This window comes from Rattus norvegicus, chromosome 16 (genome assembly GCF_021556685.1).
Source record: "Rattus norvegicus strain SHRSP/BbbUtx chromosome 16, alternate assembly SHRSP_T2T, whole genome shotgun sequence".
Lineage (NCBI taxonomy): Eukaryota > Metazoa > Chordata > Mammalia > Rodentia > Muridae > Rattus > Rattus norvegicus.
The window spans coordinates 61,288,686-61,307,408 of NC_141549.1; the positions used below are offsets into that span (position 1 = coordinate 61,288,686).

General features: G+C 37.9%; 2 protein-coding genes and 1 long non-coding RNA gene across 4 annotated transcripts in view; 2 read left to right on the forward strand and 1 right to left on the reverse strand.

Moving 5' to 3' along the window:
- The window catches only part of Erich1 (glutamate-rich 1), a gene marked incomplete at its 5' end in the record, with an annotated part of 52,793,804 nt that overhangs the window by 30,418,126 nt on the left and 22,356,955 nt on the right, over positions 1-18,723 (forward strand).
- LOC148000580 (uncharacterized) overlaps positions 1-18,723 on the forward strand; it is a 95,250-nt gene that overhangs the window by 24,868 nt on the left and 51,659 nt on the right. The window lies entirely within an intron of this gene.
- Positions 1-18,723, reverse strand: part of Tusc3 (tumor suppressor candidate 3) — a 148,578-nt gene that overhangs the window by 7,677 nt on the left and 122,178 nt on the right. For both annotated transcript variants that reach the window (XM_087587916.1, NM_001004212.1), the window contains 3 exons: positions 7,165-7,228; positions 2,844-2,918; positions 300-390 (listed from right to left, as the gene is read on the reverse strand). In XM_087587916.1, the coding sequence (XP_087444042.1) occupies positions 300-390; positions 2,844-2,918; positions 7,165-7,228 (230 nt within the window). The remainder of the gene's footprint in view (positions 1-299; positions 391-2,843; positions 2,919-7,164; positions 7,229-18,723) is intronic.

Consider the following 18,723-nt stretch of genomic DNA (forward strand, 5'->3'; position numbering starts at 1 on the left):
TCCCAATTATTACAAATAAAGAAGTGATTATGTCAAAGTCTGTTACTTGAAAATCATTTTGTACCTATGCACACATTTACATTCATTCTAAAATGAAAATCCACAGCGTTAACAAGAGCTGTCTCTGCATAGTCCATGATGCTGAACAAATGCTGGGTGCCCCGACCTCAGACCTGTCTTAATAGCACTATAATCAAACAACTAGTGATTTAGATGCTTCTATTAACTCCAACTAACCACTGAAATACTTATACTGTTCGTTTAAAATGAAAACATCCTTATTAGTATAAATATATTACCTATATGGATAGCCATGGTACTTTGAACGAAATATTGAAAGTAGAAAACTGAAGAAGAAGACCACCAGGCCCAATCCCACGAGGCAAATGACTAGAAAAAGCAATAACACTGTTAGTGTCTTAAAACATGCCAATATTGACGCTTTTGAGAATTATTCAATTACAAAGTACTTACATTCAACAGGTCAGGCACACACAAGAACTGCAAACCAACTAATTCACAACACAAAATATTCATTATTTTCTATATTCTTTTCAATGGAAATGTACCATTGGGGTATTAAAACAACGAAATTGACTGACCTAAGACTTGCAGTGATTTTCTTCTTTTATGGACTTCCTGTAAGTACTAAAATGGTCCAAAGGCATCAAGAGAGAACCGGTGTGAAAGGTGACAAACATGCTTGTCAGCTCTAAGATTATGAAGCACTGGTTATCACAGCAGCGGCGTATGACTTGGCAGATGCTCAAAAAAAAAATCTCCTTCTCAAGATACCATGTGATCTTCATGCAGACACGTAATTCTAGCTATTGATTTCATAACTGCCTCAGTAGAGACCACATCACTTAGAAATATTCCAACCCAGCACACGTAAGACTAGGAACAAAATCCCGTGGGCAGCAAGCTGTGTTCTTAGTGGAGCCAGGGGCAGATGCCATTGCAGGGCAGGCGCTGGTGTCAGAGTACTGCTGCTGGGCTTCCTAAGACTGAGCGGAGAGCCCATTCCTGTGCCGTGCTGTGCTCCTGGCCTTCTATACTGCTGTGCACCACTGAGATGTAACAGCACAGACACTGCTTTCTCAGTTTCCATCTTCTTCTACTTCAACTGGGAATAGATGACTATAAAACAGTTCTCCTTCGTCTGCATTTGTGTGTATGATACTTACAAATATAATATATAATTCTGTATATTATTTATATATTATATATTAATATTTATATATTTAAATAAGATCCACTGCTATTAGTAAAATTAAAAACTACTTCTAAAGTTTAAAGTATATTACTAATTATTTGCAAACATACTTAGAATAAATAAAATAGTATTTAAACCTGACCTATAAAATTATACATTAGTGTTATCTAAATACTGTTTATGAATAAAACATTTGCAGGATAATTAATATACATTTGTCTGAGAGAATATTAGTAGTGAAATAATTAGGAAAAACAGGCAAAGACAAAAGATATTAAAAATATTAAGTGAGAAGAACACTGCAGTCAAACAGCTCTCTGATTGTACAGTGGGAGGGCCTCCCTTTTCCTTTGTGCATGAAGGAAAGCAGGGCTGACAGCAATTCCTGAAAGCAGGGAGAAGTGAAGGTGCTGTACTGCGAGTACATGATCCTGACATGCTGTACTGCGAGTACATGATCCTGACGTGCAGTACTGTGAATAACTGGTCCTGACGTGCTGTACTCTGAGTACATGATCCTGACGTGCTGTACTGCAAGCACATGATCCTGATGTGCTGTTGTACATGCAGTTTTTTTTTTCAGGAATATTGACTGCTGTTTGCAGTAGAAATTATCAACCATCAGGAGCATTTAGCAGAATTCAGGCACAACTTGTGTTGTGACAGCACTGATCTGTTAGCTTCACATGAATATTCCCCGAGAATATTTTAATTAATATTCTTTTGGGGACATATGTGCTTTTTATATCAAAATTTAGGTGAAACAAGTTCAAGGATTATAAAATAAAATGGGGCACTGCACACTGTAACTATATTTGCTGAATTATTTGTTTTAGAAAACCATGACATTAACTATCAAAAGCTACATGGCAGGAAAACTCTCCTCAAGTTCTTGCCCATTCCTGACCCACCATTATCTGGGCAGAAGACAGTCCCCAGACACTCTGCTCTGCTTGTAACAATACCTATTACCTCTTTCCTACAATCCTTTGAGAGTGAACAGTCCCATCAAAGGATAAAGGTTTACTCGCTTAAACTGAAAACCCGACGTCTGACAGGGTTATAAATCGTAGGAAAGCAGTAACAGCTAAGTCCTTGGAAAAGGCAGTTCTTGTCTTTCCTGGAACAGAGACTCCCATGTGCTCTTAAATGTCAGTAAAAGATGTGAGGGGACTGGACACTAATCAAGGGTCTGTGCACAAAAGATGCTTCAGCAGCAGCTCCTGTTTCTGCACTGGCTTCCCTGAGATGTCTGAGTCTCCTGACATAAAAATATATTACTGCCAATAAAATCTCTCAGGACTGTCCATCTGTGCAGAGAGGATGTCCCAGCAGACACCAACTGTAGCAGAAATGGGCCAGAGCAGCCCTGACAGGGTGACTCCACCTCCCTCTCCCATGCATGGAACTGGCAGGAAGCACCTGAATACCATTTTAGAAAAACCGTTTTAAGTTCATTCTGACATACAGCCAATAAAGAAACGAATTAAAACAAAAGCTTAACTTCCTGCAGTATAGATTGCCTCTTACAGAAGGCTGTGTTTAGGAAGGGCTGTTCTGTTTCCCCTTTGAATGAAATATTTCCTAAGACAAAAACAGAACAACAAATACAGCAGTATCAACTCACTCCGTCTTTTCCCGACATCCCCTTTGGAAGTTGCTGCTTCATTTAGAAGAACCATCCCCATGGTGATTGCAGCATCTACAGTAGTTGTCAAGGAAACCACAGACAGGTGCGAATAAAATCTGCTATTCTTTTTTCCTGAATCTAAATATAATGTTCCAGAATGGTTAAAGGACAAATGTGAGCAGGACAATCAATTCTTTGTATATTACAATTACCAATCTTTGAGTTTGTCTTAATTTTCCAGACTTTCATAACATATGAATTATACAGTTTTAAAAAACCAGTTATAAAATTTCAGTTTTCATAAAATATATATTTTTAGTTACAGTAGCACACATTACTAGCAATTCTAGAATATTAGAATGTATTTATAATTCCTTTTAAAAATTTTCTCATTTTCATAACATATCTCTTCATATACATGTAGTTTTTCTTGAATTTCAAAAATATTACTTCACAGATTCTACCTGGCTCCTGTAGCAAGGACAGTTAATTATATAAGCCTTATATAATCAAGTAAGTATATAATGTTACAATCTAACTAACCTAGATGGACCTGGATCCTGACATTTTAAGCATGAACAACGGCCATGCTAGTAGGTTTCTGTATTCATTGTTCAACTTGTCTGGGTTTAGAATCACCAAGAGCCAGCTTGAGCCCCACCTATGAGAGTGTTGCACATCTCAGAGGGTTATTGGAACATAGAAGACCCACCATGCATGTGCGCAGCACCGCTCTATGAGCTAGGATCCCAGAGAGAATGAAAATGAAAAAGTAACGGAGCCGGCCGAGCCCAGCACTGATCTCTCTCTGCTCTCTGAGGGCAGATGCAGTGTGACCAGCTGCGTCACATCTTGCTGACATGATTCCATGTCACTTCAAAAACAGTGGGTTAAATCACACCCTTCTTTAGGTTGCTCTTGTGAGATAGTTCATCACAGCAACAAGGGAAAGGACACCATTCCTCTACTTATTATGGACTTACAACTCATGGGTTTCCTCAGAACACACAAAGACGCCAGGCGTTAGAGCGATGGGATCATTCAACTTCTTAAATCAACCTTGTCATGCTAGTAAAACACTTTTAATAATATCTATTCCTAAGATTTTGGAACTCACCAATTCTGGAAATATGTAGTATGAATCTGTTTAAGGTCTAATAACTAAAAATTTAGGGAAAAATAAAATAAAAGAATGTTAGCTCAGATTTTCTTCCATTTCCTTACTTAAGACTTCCTTGTCTTCGTTTTCCCTATTGTGTATGTGAATACAGCACCGCCAAGTGTGTTGATTCATCCCTAACTAGCAAAAGCACAAACTGTACCCCTGGACGATGTCTATATACATGGAGGAAGTCAGACAGTTAGGGAGAGTAGACATTCCCAGACTGAAGTAGTTGACACAGAAAGAATATTTATATAACAACTTAGCCAGGTATATTATTCGTATTTGAGTTTGTCCCAGGACTCATTACTCAATGTTTAGATACTAATTAATATCCAACTCTTCACGTTACTCTCTTATGTTAAGATGTCCTCTCTGTATAAATGATTTTCAAACTATTCCAGCTATTATAGCCTTGGAGCTTTTTCTGGAAAAATAAACTAGCAAATAATCCAATCTTCCTTAGCTGCTGAACAGGTGAGTCCGCCAGCGTGGGAGTGCTGCCTGCCCTTCCCACACCGGCATACACCAGCTAACAGAGACGGTTATTTGCCAGTTTATTTTCAACTTGGCTTTCAAGAGAGTCCTATCACACAGGCCTGAGTCCCCTGAAGTCTGAACATCACTAAAGTCCTGAGTCACAGAGTTCCTGTTCTGTTATGGAAACTGTTCTGCAGAGCTGATGTGAGAGTCTACAGACTGTACCGACTCATTAACTGTAAAATGTTCTGGACAATCTACCTGTATGAACGCCTCAATCTGTACTCACAGAGTGGCAACGGTACATATGGAAAATGGATTAAAACTCGTATCATCTGCTCACAGGTGGGCTTCTAGCGCTCAGCTTCACTTGTGTTGTCATTATTAAAAAACCACTTACGTTACAAATGGATATGACTGATGATGATCCTTAAGGAAGTTTTATTTCAATTTTAATCTTTTTCTCTAACATTCATTTACACTCATATATAAATTGTAACCTATACATTTACATGTACTATTTGATCACACTTTTGTAAAAGCTAAAACTGTAAAATTCTTAGAATTATGTACGTACTAAAACTAACACTAATAATATTCATTTCACAATTATAACTAATAAACAGCTATTCTTAAATCTGTCAATAAAATCGAGGGGAAAGTGATAAAACACCTAACTCTATGATTTTAATGAACAAAAAGACATATAAGGAGTTTCAGGGTCAAATGATACATAGGTAAACCCACCATTGTAGATTTGTGTTTGTGAACACGCAGATACAATCTCAACGGAGGAATTAGGCTGCGTAATCTCTTCCATACAGGGATTCCTAACTATTCCTGACATTACTTAGTATAATGTAAAAATTGAAATAACAGTAGGCTTAATATACAATTGACAAGGGCTTTTCCTATATCACAAGAACAAGGTCTCTCGATTCTTTTGTGGCCTCCAATGGGCCACAGTGAGCACACTTGTATTCTGAGACAATCATGACTGCAGTAAAAGCACCTTCACCTTCTCCTGTACCACTTTCCTTAGAGTGGATGGATGGTTTACTGAGACGTGGCCGGGGCCATTCTAATTACCCAGTATAGCTCTAGCAACCAGCTTTTGTTAACTGATTGAACGTGTTCTTTGACAGCTTGATACATGTATTTTATATATGGCTTACTCTCCTCCCTGCAAGTGTCCTATATAGACATCTTTCTGTTTTATTTTGTAACCCAATGGGTCATTCATGTGATCACAGGTTTGGAACCCTGAGGGCACATAATAAAGACAATGGCAGTCTATCTCAGAATCCATCAGTTGCCAACAGTTCACCAGGAAGAGAACTCATGAGCTCCTCCCTAATGTATAATTGATTATAACGTCTCATGAGCAGAACCAATATCAATGGACATCATCTAAAGCACTCAATCTGGATGTCAGAATACACGTTTCCTGGGTGACCACCTTACTTGACTTACTTATTCCAGTGTTTCAGATCCACTCTGTAAAATGCGTGCAGGGTGCTTAGTCCTTCTCACATCATTTCCTCAAACCACTACAGAGAGCTAAGTGCACTTCGCTTTCCTGTTCCTGTGTTAACAAAACTGGAGCAGGATGAAGAACAGCACAGTGACAGTGAATAGAAATCTGTAGCCTATGACACTAGGCTGCTTTCTCTTGGGCTAAAGCCACGCTTTGTATAAAGCAACCTCATCTAATGATGTGTTTTACATTAAAAAAAAGGTACTCAGACCAATTTTTGCAAGCCAAAAATGTCAGTAGACTACTATGGGGAAAATTTAAAAAGAAATTTAAAAATTGATTTCTGAAACTTTTATTAGCTTTAATAAAACTAATGTTTAAAGTACACTCCCCAAACCCCTTACCAGTTCTGTCTAGAGTAGGAATACACAGAACTAAGAAAGAAAGAACTACTGTGAGAATAAAGGGGTGGAGACTTTAAAATGCTGTATGTATTACTGCTAAATCTGTACGGAAGACTTTACACTGCTCGTGAAGGGTCTTTCTATGCTAAATCTCAGCCTGACCCCAATGACCCAGGAAATGAAACCTTGGAAAATTCCTGGCATGAAGTGATGGAAGATCTACATCTAGCTGCTCACTTCTCACTATGTATGCCTCATGGCTGAGAAACTCTCCACTTAGAGAAAGTCATGGTCATTTGACCAATCGAGTGTATTACTGCATTCCCTTTGTGACCAGTGACATTATTCCAGGTAGAACACCACAATCTTACACTTTATGTGTGCTACTGCGTCTAGCACGCAGACGAAAAGGAGTATCTTTTTGTACTACCTGGGATATCAGATGCACAATTTGCCCTGCCACTAAGCTCCCATTACAAGAAAATTCTGCAAATACACACACTCCCATCCCACAAACACCACTCACGCCACGCTACAACCCAGGCACTGATAATAATGCAGCTTAAAAATCAATACTTTGAAATTTAATAGCCAATAGAGAAAAGATATTTAAAACCTGCAAATAATTCAGGGTAACAGAAACTACAGTGTGGCAGGAAATAATTACATAGAAACTAGAAACTCAGTGTAAAAATCAATATACTTTAAATGTCTTGAAATTTACTCCCAGAAAACTGTGATTTGTTAGCACCAGTTTCTTCTTTACCTGCTCAGTTCCGATATTTTAAAGGATACTCAGTACTAGAATGATGTGAGACTCTGCCACAAACTGCGCCTGGCTGCTGCCATGAATGTAGCTCTGAAAAGGAAGAAAAGAAACAGAACTCACAAATGGGGACAGTAATTGCGTCACAGTTTTCTCAGGTGGGTAACCTATACAGTCATCTACTGTATGTCAGTAGATGTCAGTTCCTATGTATAATTCTTTTGAATAAATTTTAGTTAACCATGAATACATTGGATGTTATTATAAACTATAGAAAACAACTTGATATAAAAAGTCATATTACATGTATAACCATTACTTATTAACAGCTTTACTATACACACAAGTACACACACACAGCAAGGGCTCTACCAGAGTTCCCTGTAAAGAGACAACATTAACTATCACACAAGTAACTTTAGAGTTTATTGTTTTAAAATTGACCTGCAAAATGTCCAGCCATTCTTTCCTACATCACCAATATTTGGAAGATGGAGTTTAACTTTAAAAGGCACACATCATGAATCCCAATGCACTCTGTTATAATTCCTTATGAAAATTGGTGGTTTCTGTAGTGAACTTTTCTTTTTAATATTTTTATAATACATTTCATTATGACCTTCTCATATGTATGTCACTGTACTCTTGTCTGTAGACTGACAAGCATGACAAATGCCCTCCTCTGTCCTCTGTACCCCATATTGCTCTTGTACCCAAATAGTTTCCCTCTCTAGAGAGTTGTTTAATGGTCCTTGTCTAAGATTTCCACATTGAAGAAAAAAATACCATCTTGCAATACAAATATGAGTCCTTCTTTTTATATCATATATAGTGCATAATGTATCGTTTGAGCTCTAAGAGGTCACCCCGTTTATTTTGTTAATCTGATTTTGTGACAATAAAAACAGCAGGGTTTAGTGTGTGCTGATGAGGAACAGGCTGAGGTGCCAGTCATTCCTCCCGGGCTACCCCTGGATAAGCTGTAAAATCAATTCAATCAATCAGGAGCTCAATGAGATGCTTCTGAAGGTCTTTCTGAAGAAATGTCTGTATTTTGTCATCAGTGTTGGTTTTGCTACTTTGTATTGTTTGTGCACACAATGTGTTGTGGGTAGAGGAATGAATCAGGGACACCTGTGCAAGTCAGAGGACAGCTCTATGGAGTCACTCTTTCCTTCCACCTTTGCTTGGGGCCAGGGTTCAAACTCACATCACTAGACAGGCTCTTTAAAAGCTCTTACTTGCTGAGTAATCATGTCTATTTTCTCCCTCTCTACACACACACACACACACACACACACCCATCCTGACCTAAATCATCTTTGTTTCTCCGTCTCTTTCTCAGCAGAGTGGCCTCACCTGCAGGTGTGTGGCTGTGTCCAGATGCATTCTTTAACAAGCACAGTCTCAGAAAAGTCCCTCTATCAGTCAGTTCTTGTTCATATACTTATTTCTAAAGGCCTCTCATTTATATTCATTGCTGACTATATTTAATGTTCTCATATGGGGACTACTATAACTTTGAGAAGGTAATCTAACTGCTAACCACACAGCCCTGGATCCTCACAAACACGTGAAAGTGGTGAAATTATTACAAGAAAAAAAAAACAGCACAGCAAATATAATACTAAAAAGTATAGTTGACATCATGTTTGACTACAGTTAAAGCATATGGTTTTATTCTATTAATTTAATCCTAACAATAACAATTATATCTCTAACAGTATAGTACTAATTACTATTTATGGTTATTTATGCTTCTGTGTGAGGCACTTACGAATTTCACATGAAGCATGCAGAGAAGCTTCAAGAGCCCTGTAACATTAGCGCGATGGTTTACCACAGCCGTTTTACAGATGAGAGGTGATGAAATCTCTAGGTGTTCATAAGCTTTGGGAATTAAACTCTGGTCTCTCTGCTTTAAAACCTGGGCATTTATTTGTTATCGTCTGCTGTTATTTGCTAATTATGTGAGAAGAATGTATGTTTCCCTATATTAATATTTTATCTAGCAAATAAAATAGTTACCTAGCATCTCCCTATGATAAAACAGATAGGAATTTAAAATAGATAGGATAAAACTTAGGAACTTAATTCTTTACTCCACACTGTACAACTAGTATATGACACCAACAGAGATTAAACATATCTTCTGTAAATAGCCCTTACTTGGCATTCAGGTAAGAATCACTGAATCCTAAAGGAAAGAAACTCAGTATTTATGCAACTGCCTAAAGTACCTGGATGTATCAGTTAGGCCCAAATGTATGTAACAACCGTAAGGCACTCTGCTTATTCTAGAAGGATAAAATGGAAAGAAATTCAGACATTTTTAAAGTGAGTGGTTTAAAATTTTCCTGCTTGTTCTAAGCTACAGAATCTTCTCAAATCAAGCTTACAGTCACTGGGAAGCGCACACAGCCAAATCTCAAAGACACTGTTGAGAAAGAAGCATTTCTCAAACTTGCTTCACTTAATCCCTTCCTACACTGGATCACCCTTTCCTTTTTATGGTTCTGTTGCTTCCCTAGATCCTCTTCCTCAGGGTGCATGGCCGTCCTTGTTGTCAATGCCCAGATACCTCCAAACTCTTGGGTGCCTCAGAGATCCATAGGTTTAGGCATTCTCTGCACCTAAGCACTTCAGTTAGCAAATCTGAGTGCAGGGCTCTCACATGTGCACTCCGATTAGCCAACCATCTGTTCCACTTTATCCAGTTGTTATTAATAGACACCAGCACCCGGAGGGCTGAAACAAACTTCCCATACACTTTCCTTTATGCTCCACAATGTTCAGTTTCTCTGATCTCCCGAAACAGCAACTTGACTACTCAGCTGTTCAGTCTGAAACCTTGAAATCCTCCTTGTATCCTTTCCCCTTCCTTTCCTCTCTCCCGTGCATCCAGTCATCGCCAATTCAGTGTTCGTCAGTACTTACAGCAGGAACTGGCAAAGGTGCTTAAGGAATAAATTCCAAGACTTCCTGTCAGTCAAGTATCCATGGCCTCTTGCCAAGATTACGGCAGACTCCTTCATTTCCTCCGCCTCTACCCTATCACTCTGTCAGTCAAGCTGACCCTGTTTAAAGCACATCAGATCCTATCATTACCTTGCTCAGAACCTTCAGTGCTTTCCAAGATGTGAGCAAGAAACATCTAACCACAGAATGAGGTTTCCAGTCACAGCACGGAAGACTTGTGCCATTATTTATATGTACAACTAGAGCAAAAACAACAAAACAAACAAACAAAAAAAAACAACAAAAAAAAAACAAAACAAAAAAGACAAAAACAAAACCCAAGAAGAGAAAAACAACACAGCAAAGCTCATGTGCTTGGATCTTGGGGTTTTCAACTCCCATAATGGACGTGTAGCATTGTGGCACCACACAGTGTCCTGAGCCTGTAAGGATATACGTACCTTGCCATAAACAAGTCGATTAAACTCAATTATCTCCCTTCAGAAAGAGAACAGAATAGTCCTCAATAGGATTCCAGAAACTTAAGTACAAGAACACTCCATTTAAGTTATTAATAAAGTATCTGTCTCTCTATAGCAATGGGAAGAGAAGAGAAATGGGAAAAAGAAGACAAGGACACTGTCAAGTTTAGCCCAAACAACTGGATACGTCAAGATGCTGTTCCCTGAGATAGGAAAAACTGCACATTCTGGAGTATAAAAGAAAAATACTCAGGCATACACCACTAATGTAGCTTCTACCACGTAAACTTTTAATTAACATGTTTAAGTACTTACAGTTAATAAATTGTATTTTTCATCTGAAAGTAGTGAGTTGAACTGATATTGTGAAAAGGTAAATATCAGAATCCTGTACAACCAGTTGGTTGACCTTCACTGATCATTTTTATTCTTCAAAATTACTTTAAGACCAGAAGCAACATGATATTTTAGGATTTAATTAATTTGGTTTTTTTTAATGAGTAAGTAATATGCATTACACATTCAAACCCCAAGAACATGGCTAGTAAGCTTCAACACTGAGAGGAGTAGCCCCACTAAAAAGCACAGCAAAGAAAAAGAAAAGACAAATTCAAATCCTACAAATCTCTCCAGAAACCTCACCTGACATTCTTTCTCTACAGATGTGCTTCCTTATGACTATAATTCGAATTAAACTACCAGACATGGATTTTTATTAAAGATTCACTTATTTTATATATGTGAATACACAGTTGCTGTCTTCAGACATCCCATGAGAGTGCATTGGATCCCATCACAGATGGGTGTGAGCCACCATATGGTTGCTGGGAATTGAGCTCAGGACCTTTCGAAGAGCAGTCCAGCTCCCTCATATACAGATTTAAGCTGGGCCTAAAGGTTTCTATTTAACTGATGCATGCACTTTCAATCATAAAAAGAAAGAATATCAAGTCATGATTATTTTAAAGTTAACACAAGGTTTCATTTACATATTTTCCTCATGTTGAAGAGAGAAAAGAAGCTAATTGTGATATATTCTGAAATGTATAGTTAACTTAGGTTTATAAAGGTAATGACTTAGAATATCTTTGTAAAAAAGTGCAATGTATTTGCTATTGCACATAATTTCTCAGACACAGAAATTCTGTTTACTTAGTGAGTGTACTGATTACTTCAAAGGACATGTAACATAAAGTTAAAATAACAGTTCATAGAAATTATCCTCTAAATGTACACTTATCAAGGTTTATTTAAAGCCTACTCATATTCAAAACAAAAAATCAACAGCTTTATTTTTACTATGACAAGTTGGCTTTATTGCAGAAATGCAAGATCTGTAATATATATATACATACACACACACACACACACACACACACACACACACACAAATCTAAATATAACCCAACATATAAATGGAGTCAAGGATATATAGCACATGATAATCTTATTAGACACAGAAGCAGCCTCTGACAAAATCCAGCATCCCTTTGTTAATAAAAAAGTCCTGTGTGAGCTAGGGATATGGGGACATAACAATGTAGTAAAGCAAGATACAAGAAAGTCATAGTCAAAATTATGCTTAACAAAAAGCCAAAGCACTTTCTCTAAAATCAAAACTAAGAATGTCTACTCTCTCTACTGCTGTTCTGTACTGTTCTTGAAGTGTTAGCTAGACCAATAAGTGAAGGAAATACATGAGATACAAAGATAAAAAGAAGATATCAAAGTAGAGTTTACATGATTATGCTGTTTTTTTATTACATCTCTACAGTATAACTTAAAATCAGGGATGATAGTACCATCTGCAAATCTTTTAATACTGAGTACTGCTTTAAGCATCTTGGTTTTTTGGTGTGTGTGTGTGTGTGTGTGTGTGTGTGTGTGTGTGTGTGTGTGTGTGTTTCCCTATGACACTTAACATTGTTTTTCTGTGAATTCACATTTTCTGTGAAAAATTGTGTTGGAATTTCAATGGTGATTATGTTGAATCTATAAATTATTTTTGATAGGATGACCATAATATTAATTCCACCAATCTATGAGTCCCGTAAGTCTATCAGCCTTCTGGTATGTTCTTTAATGGGTTACAATTTTTATTCTGCAAGCCTTTCACTTACTTAGATATTTTTAAGGCTACTGTAATAGTATTGTTTCTGATTTCATCCTCAGTATCTTGAACGTGTATCACTTGTATATAGAAAGGATAATACTTTTTTTGTTAATACTTTGATGAATTGGTCAGCTATAGAAGATATCTGGTGAAGCCTTTAGAGTCGTTTATATATATAATCATATAAATTAATCAACTTTAAGTTGGCTGAGCAAAATATAAAGATATATATGGGTTATATTATTTTATTAATTTGAATATTTCTCCCCTCTCAGTCATAGGACTCAAATGGAAAAACTGTTGTCCACTGGCTTATACATAATATTAGACGAGTAAGAACAGAGTATGTCTTGGTTAAATTCTTTGTACCAGAAAAAAATTTCCTTTTAATTACTCAATCCTTCTGTATCAAGCTGATATCACATGTGCAAATAAAAGATAAGGATAACTACTGTCTTAGGAGCCTCAGTAGAATCTGCTTCAGGTGAAGATATTTTGGAACAAAGTTGAGTATTACCCTCAAGAAGACCAAAACATTGTAAAATAAATTTACAAGCTGGCATCTATTCCCTTTCCTAAAGTCTTTACTAGAAAAAATAAATCTCTTTAAACCAGTTTCTAGATATGTAATTCTTATTGTCTTCATTTGTATACATGTATCTTATTTTTAAAGAAATCTAAAATATCAAGGGCAAACAAAGCCTGGTGTGTACCACATGGCTCTAAGTACTCAGGCTAAAGCAGACGACAATTCCAGGCTAATCTGTTTACACCAAGCCATGGCCAAAGTCAAAAGATAGAACTAATTAGACAGTTTTAGGCTTTACTCAAGTAATAATTTATCTTATTTCAAGGTAAAAAAAAAAATCACAGAATATCTTTACTCCTTCCTTCTCTCCCTCCTTCCTTTGACTCTTTGAGATAGGGCCTCAGATAGCCCAGGGTAACTAGCCTTCAACTCATGTCACTGGGTAGAGGAAATGATGGCCTTGAACTCCTGGCCCTTGTGTTTGTAACCCATGTGCTGGGACTTCAGGTTGTACTATTGTGCCTGGCTTGTTCCTTCCTTTTCTTTAAAAACACATTATGGCAAAACAAGCCAAGAGCTGGTCAAACTCTGTTAGCATTCATTCTCACCCTCTTCATAAACTGTCTAATCTCTTATAGTTTTCAGTACACTATGAATGTCGTCATCTTTGAAGGCCAGTTAAGTACTCCAGTGAATCCCTTACCAGTTGCATTCCTGTATTTACCAACACAAGGGCAACTTAGACTTGAAATCTAGAATTAAAAGCTAAGAATAAATCAGCTATCTAGCATGTGATTTTGAGTTCTCTTTATCAGTATAGAAATTATTATGATAACAAAATACAGAAAGAAAGGAGGGAATAAAAAAGAGAAAGTAATTTGTCAGAATATAAAAAAAGGTAACAAAATATATTTCTCTATTTTCTCTGACATGTCCAAGATGTCAGCTCCAGTTGCACGGATATGGAAAAATAGGTAGCTTTCTGGCATTTAATCTTAAAGGTATTTGAAATCCATTTTGGTTGCTCAAGAGTTTCTATTAGGAGAACCACCGAATTGTTGACCACACAGCCTATATAAAATGAATGATGTTTTTCTTTGAAGGTCAGAATTGATTATGTTTATAATGTACCTCAGGTTCCTCAGATTGCCAAATCAAATGAACAAACAAACAAACAAACAAACAAACTACCTACAAGCCTGGCTGAGAGTCTGGCTGGAGACTGAAAAGTTCAAGGAAGAGGTACCAGTGGGACTGGCATGTAAGGGGCAATGCCCTTGCCTTGTTTTCAAGACAGCCATCTCCACATTACATGGCTCTCACATGAATTCCTTGATGAACTGTCAGGTGCCCGAGTGTGTGTGGTGGAGTGATGGTCATCCTTTCTGCTCATTAGAGCCACCTTAAAGTCCTTTCTTTATGACCTTCCCATCTCTACTTCCTGAAAACACAACTTCTAAATAGAGCTAACCGGGGGCTGTTGTTTATATGTCAACCTACAATCTTGTGTTAAGAGAACAATTTAAGGCATGCCATCTGCTAATTCCATTTCAAGACAGCATTCCCAATCACCATCTACTAGAAATGTAGTTTGACACTGATCCTGATCTGCTAATTCCATTTCAAGACAGCATTCCCAATCACCATCTACTAGAAATGTAGTTTGACACTGATCCTGAAATTCTTTTGTATGACAAGTTATACAGAAGAAAAGAAATAATATTCTTTTTCAGTTTCTTAGAATATTTACTAAAGGTCAAGAATGGATACTTTTGTTCTGTAAAGTTCTGACAGACAAGGGACTGCACATTTTTAAAAACTTTAAAGGTAGCTAAGAACGTCCCACTGTGTGTTCCTGCCTAAGGCAGAACCAACTGAACCTTTATATAGCTGTCTCCTGAGAGGCTGTGGCCAGAGCCTGACAAACACAGAGGTGGAACTGAACTGAGAATGGGGTCCCCAATGGAGGAGTTAGAGAAAGGACTGGAGAAGCTGAAGGGTTTGCAACCCCAATCGAAGAACAACAATATCAACCAACTGAGTACTAACTCCCAGGTACTAAACCATCAACCAAAGAGTACATATAGAGGGACCCATGGCTCCAGCCGCATAGGTAGTAGAGAATGGCCTTAACTGGCATCAATGGGAGGAGAGGCCCTTGGTCCTGTGAAGGCTCGATGCCCAGTGTAGGGGAATGCCAGGGTGTAGAGGTGGGAGGGGGTTGGGTGAGCACCCTCATAGAAGCAGAGGGAGAGGAATAGGATTGGGGGTTGTGGAGGGGAAAACTGGAAAGGAGTAACATTTGAAATGTAAATAAATAAAATATCCAATAATAAAAGAAAAAGTATAGAGGAATGTTATGAAGGCATGCAAGCAGGCGGGGCTGAGGACACATCCTGGGTCATCAGGATCACTACTTAAAGCAAGCTGCCATTCCGCCCCTTTATTCTGGTAAAGACTCCCTTATCCTCTCCACACTTCCAGTCCTATCCTTGGAGGCTTCTTTGTGGTCCTCAAATCACATCAACTTCTCTAGGCAGGATTAGTTTTCATAGGCAGCTGCACTGCACAGCAGATGAGCTAGAGATAATGAAACAGCTAGGTCAAGTCCTTCTGGGTTTGTTTAAAAGAAGAGGAACAAATAGGTATTATCTACTTTCAGTGTTTGATTTCCCTAGCGGTTGTCCATACTTTGTGCTTGAACTTTCCATGCATTTCTTTAAATAATTGGTTCAAACTAAAAATGACAGAAACGATCCATGAAAACTAGGATTACCTTCAGTTATCTGCCACTAGACATACAGTGCAGCTGCAAACTGTTAGTAATAACCATGAATCTATTGCTACCTAAAAGCATAGTAGATCTTTTTATTAGTCTTCTGAGCTGACCTCCTTATATGACACAACACACTGTGGGACGTTAAACATTTACCTGGCTGAGGCATAACTCCCAAAGGGTTCCATAATTGTGACATTCTACTTGATGTCTAAAAATGTTGATCACATACCCTAAGCAAGCATTTCTCATAAGAAGTCTCAGTTATGTGTACATTAAATTGACCTGACAGACTTTCTTACAACAAACAAACAAATGAACAAACATACTTTAGGTTTCTACCCACAGACCAAGATGAGAAACAGGTGGTAGTGGGGGAGAATGTGCATTTCATTTTGTTGGGAGGATTTCTTGAAAACAACAGTACTTAACCATGTATTTTAGAAACTCAGAAGAAACATTTTACTAGTATGCCTTTTCACACAATGAAAGAACGTCTTTGCAAATGAAGGAATTCAAGATAGATATAGAGTAATAGGTACAAATTTAAGTCAGCAATAGGAAAGTCCTTGACACTAAGCAGGGAGCTAATATTGGGTTTCTATTGCTGGATGGAACAACAGGACCAATAAGCAAGCCGGTTAGAAATGGCTTTTCCAGCTTACGCTTCCACCCGTCACCGTTGAAGGAAAGCAGGAAGGAACTCACAGAGCAGGAACCCGGAGGCAGCAGATGATGGAGAGAGGTCAGGGAAGGGTGTTGCTTGCAGACTTGCTCAGCCTGCGTTTTACAGAACCCAGGAGCACCTGCCCAAGGATGTCACCACCCGTAGTGGGCTGGGCCCTCCTTTGTCAATCACTAATTAAAATAATGCTTTATATTACAAAATAATTTCCACAGCTGAATCTTCTGGAGTTATTTTCCCAACTGAATCTCTCTTCTCTCAGATGACACCAGTTTGTGTCAAGCTGACACAAAACTATCGAGCACAAGTATCAACAAATAATATTCATGAATCTCCAAAAATTCTGATTGCAGTCATCATGTTTGGTATCAGATGTTCCAAAATAGTATAAGAGACAGTGAAAATGGCAGGAAGTCTGTAACCAAGACTATGCTGAGTTGGGACCCACAGGTAGACTAGGAGCTCTTCATAGAACACTTGGAAAAATTCAGTGTCAGCTAAGCTTTTGTCCCAGGTCAGGCAGGGTCTAATTCTGATCTCTCTACATAAATCTGCTGGCCTAAATATGTAAGTAAAGCACTATCCTGCCTTCTAACTTTACCTGAACCACTGAATCAAACTAGCTGGGCCTGTACTATGAGTAGAAAAAGGAAAAAAAGGGGGGAAAGACAAATAACAAAGAAACTTTACTGGAGAGATTTTAAGCAGAATGAACGTAAATGGCCAGAAGCCTGTCTCTCCTGAGACAGTCAATAAAGACAGGGAGGGCTAGAAGACTTAGGGAGAATATAACACACCCTGGGCCGAAGGTGCTGGAGATAGTTGGAGAAATGAGCTATCTTTGTTCCCCCCCTTTGAACAAAACAGGAGGTGGAACCCTGTGAAGCCTTCTGTCTACAGATGAGAGACAAGAAAAAGAAGACATAATCAGAGGAAGAACGTTTCAAGTGCAAGGCAGATCTTGAAAGGTTACTCTTTGAGTCACCTTCTAATGAGTTTGAACAACGTTTTCCTATACATACAGATCTCATTTTATTCAGTAACAAAGGAAAATTTGAAATGGACTACATATTTTCTTTCCTTACTCATGTAATTAAAAAAATAAAATAAAAATGCCTTCTTATACTCCTTTGCACTTCAATACCTAACTAAATAGCTAATGGTGTGAAATATTGATTATATGATCGATAATGCAAATGCTTTTATAGCCTTGCCATATCAGGTATTATGACAAATATAATTGATTAAATTTTGAGTTAATATTTATTATGGAAAATAAATAACTACAGAATTTCTGTTTAATCCCAGGAGAACCAAGTATCTAGCGAGCAATCTACCACTGAACCAAATTCCCAAGCTTGTCTTTCCCTTTGCTTATGTACCTGTACATATGGAGGGCTGGGATATTCTCAGTACGCACCTTACAGTGATTGGATAATTCTCTCTTGGGCACAAGCATGTGAGTAGCTTATGTACCTGTACATATGGAGGGCTGGGATATTCTCAGTACGCACCTTACAGTGTTTGGATAATTCTCTCTTGGGCACAAGCATGTGAGTAAGGAACAGTGCTTTGGTGGGCAGGCAAATTATTTTTTAACAGTAATTGTTTTATAGTAACTGTTAGATGGCTCACGAACCATTACTTACATTTCTACTTCTCTAAGAGTATAGAAGTGAATATAATAATCATCTTCAAGAAAAGTCTCATCTCCTTATTAAAGGAATTGTGATCCTACACCAAGCAGTATGGACTAGGCATGTTCCATAACTAACACGGCACTCAGTTTCCTCCCCTGTAATGTAAGTATCGAAGAGGTTCTAATTCTTATGACTGTTACAGGACATTACACACCACTGCTAGAGTGTTGGTTACTTGGGTACATCTCCGAACATAGAGAAACTGAACTACTGTCTACCAGAAGCTTCACACATTGACTAGTATCCATGTGACACAAGACACACTGCATATTACTGGAGGAGAAAATTAATCATTGCTATAACCCAGTTACATATCCAGGGACTTAAGATAGATGGAGACAATAG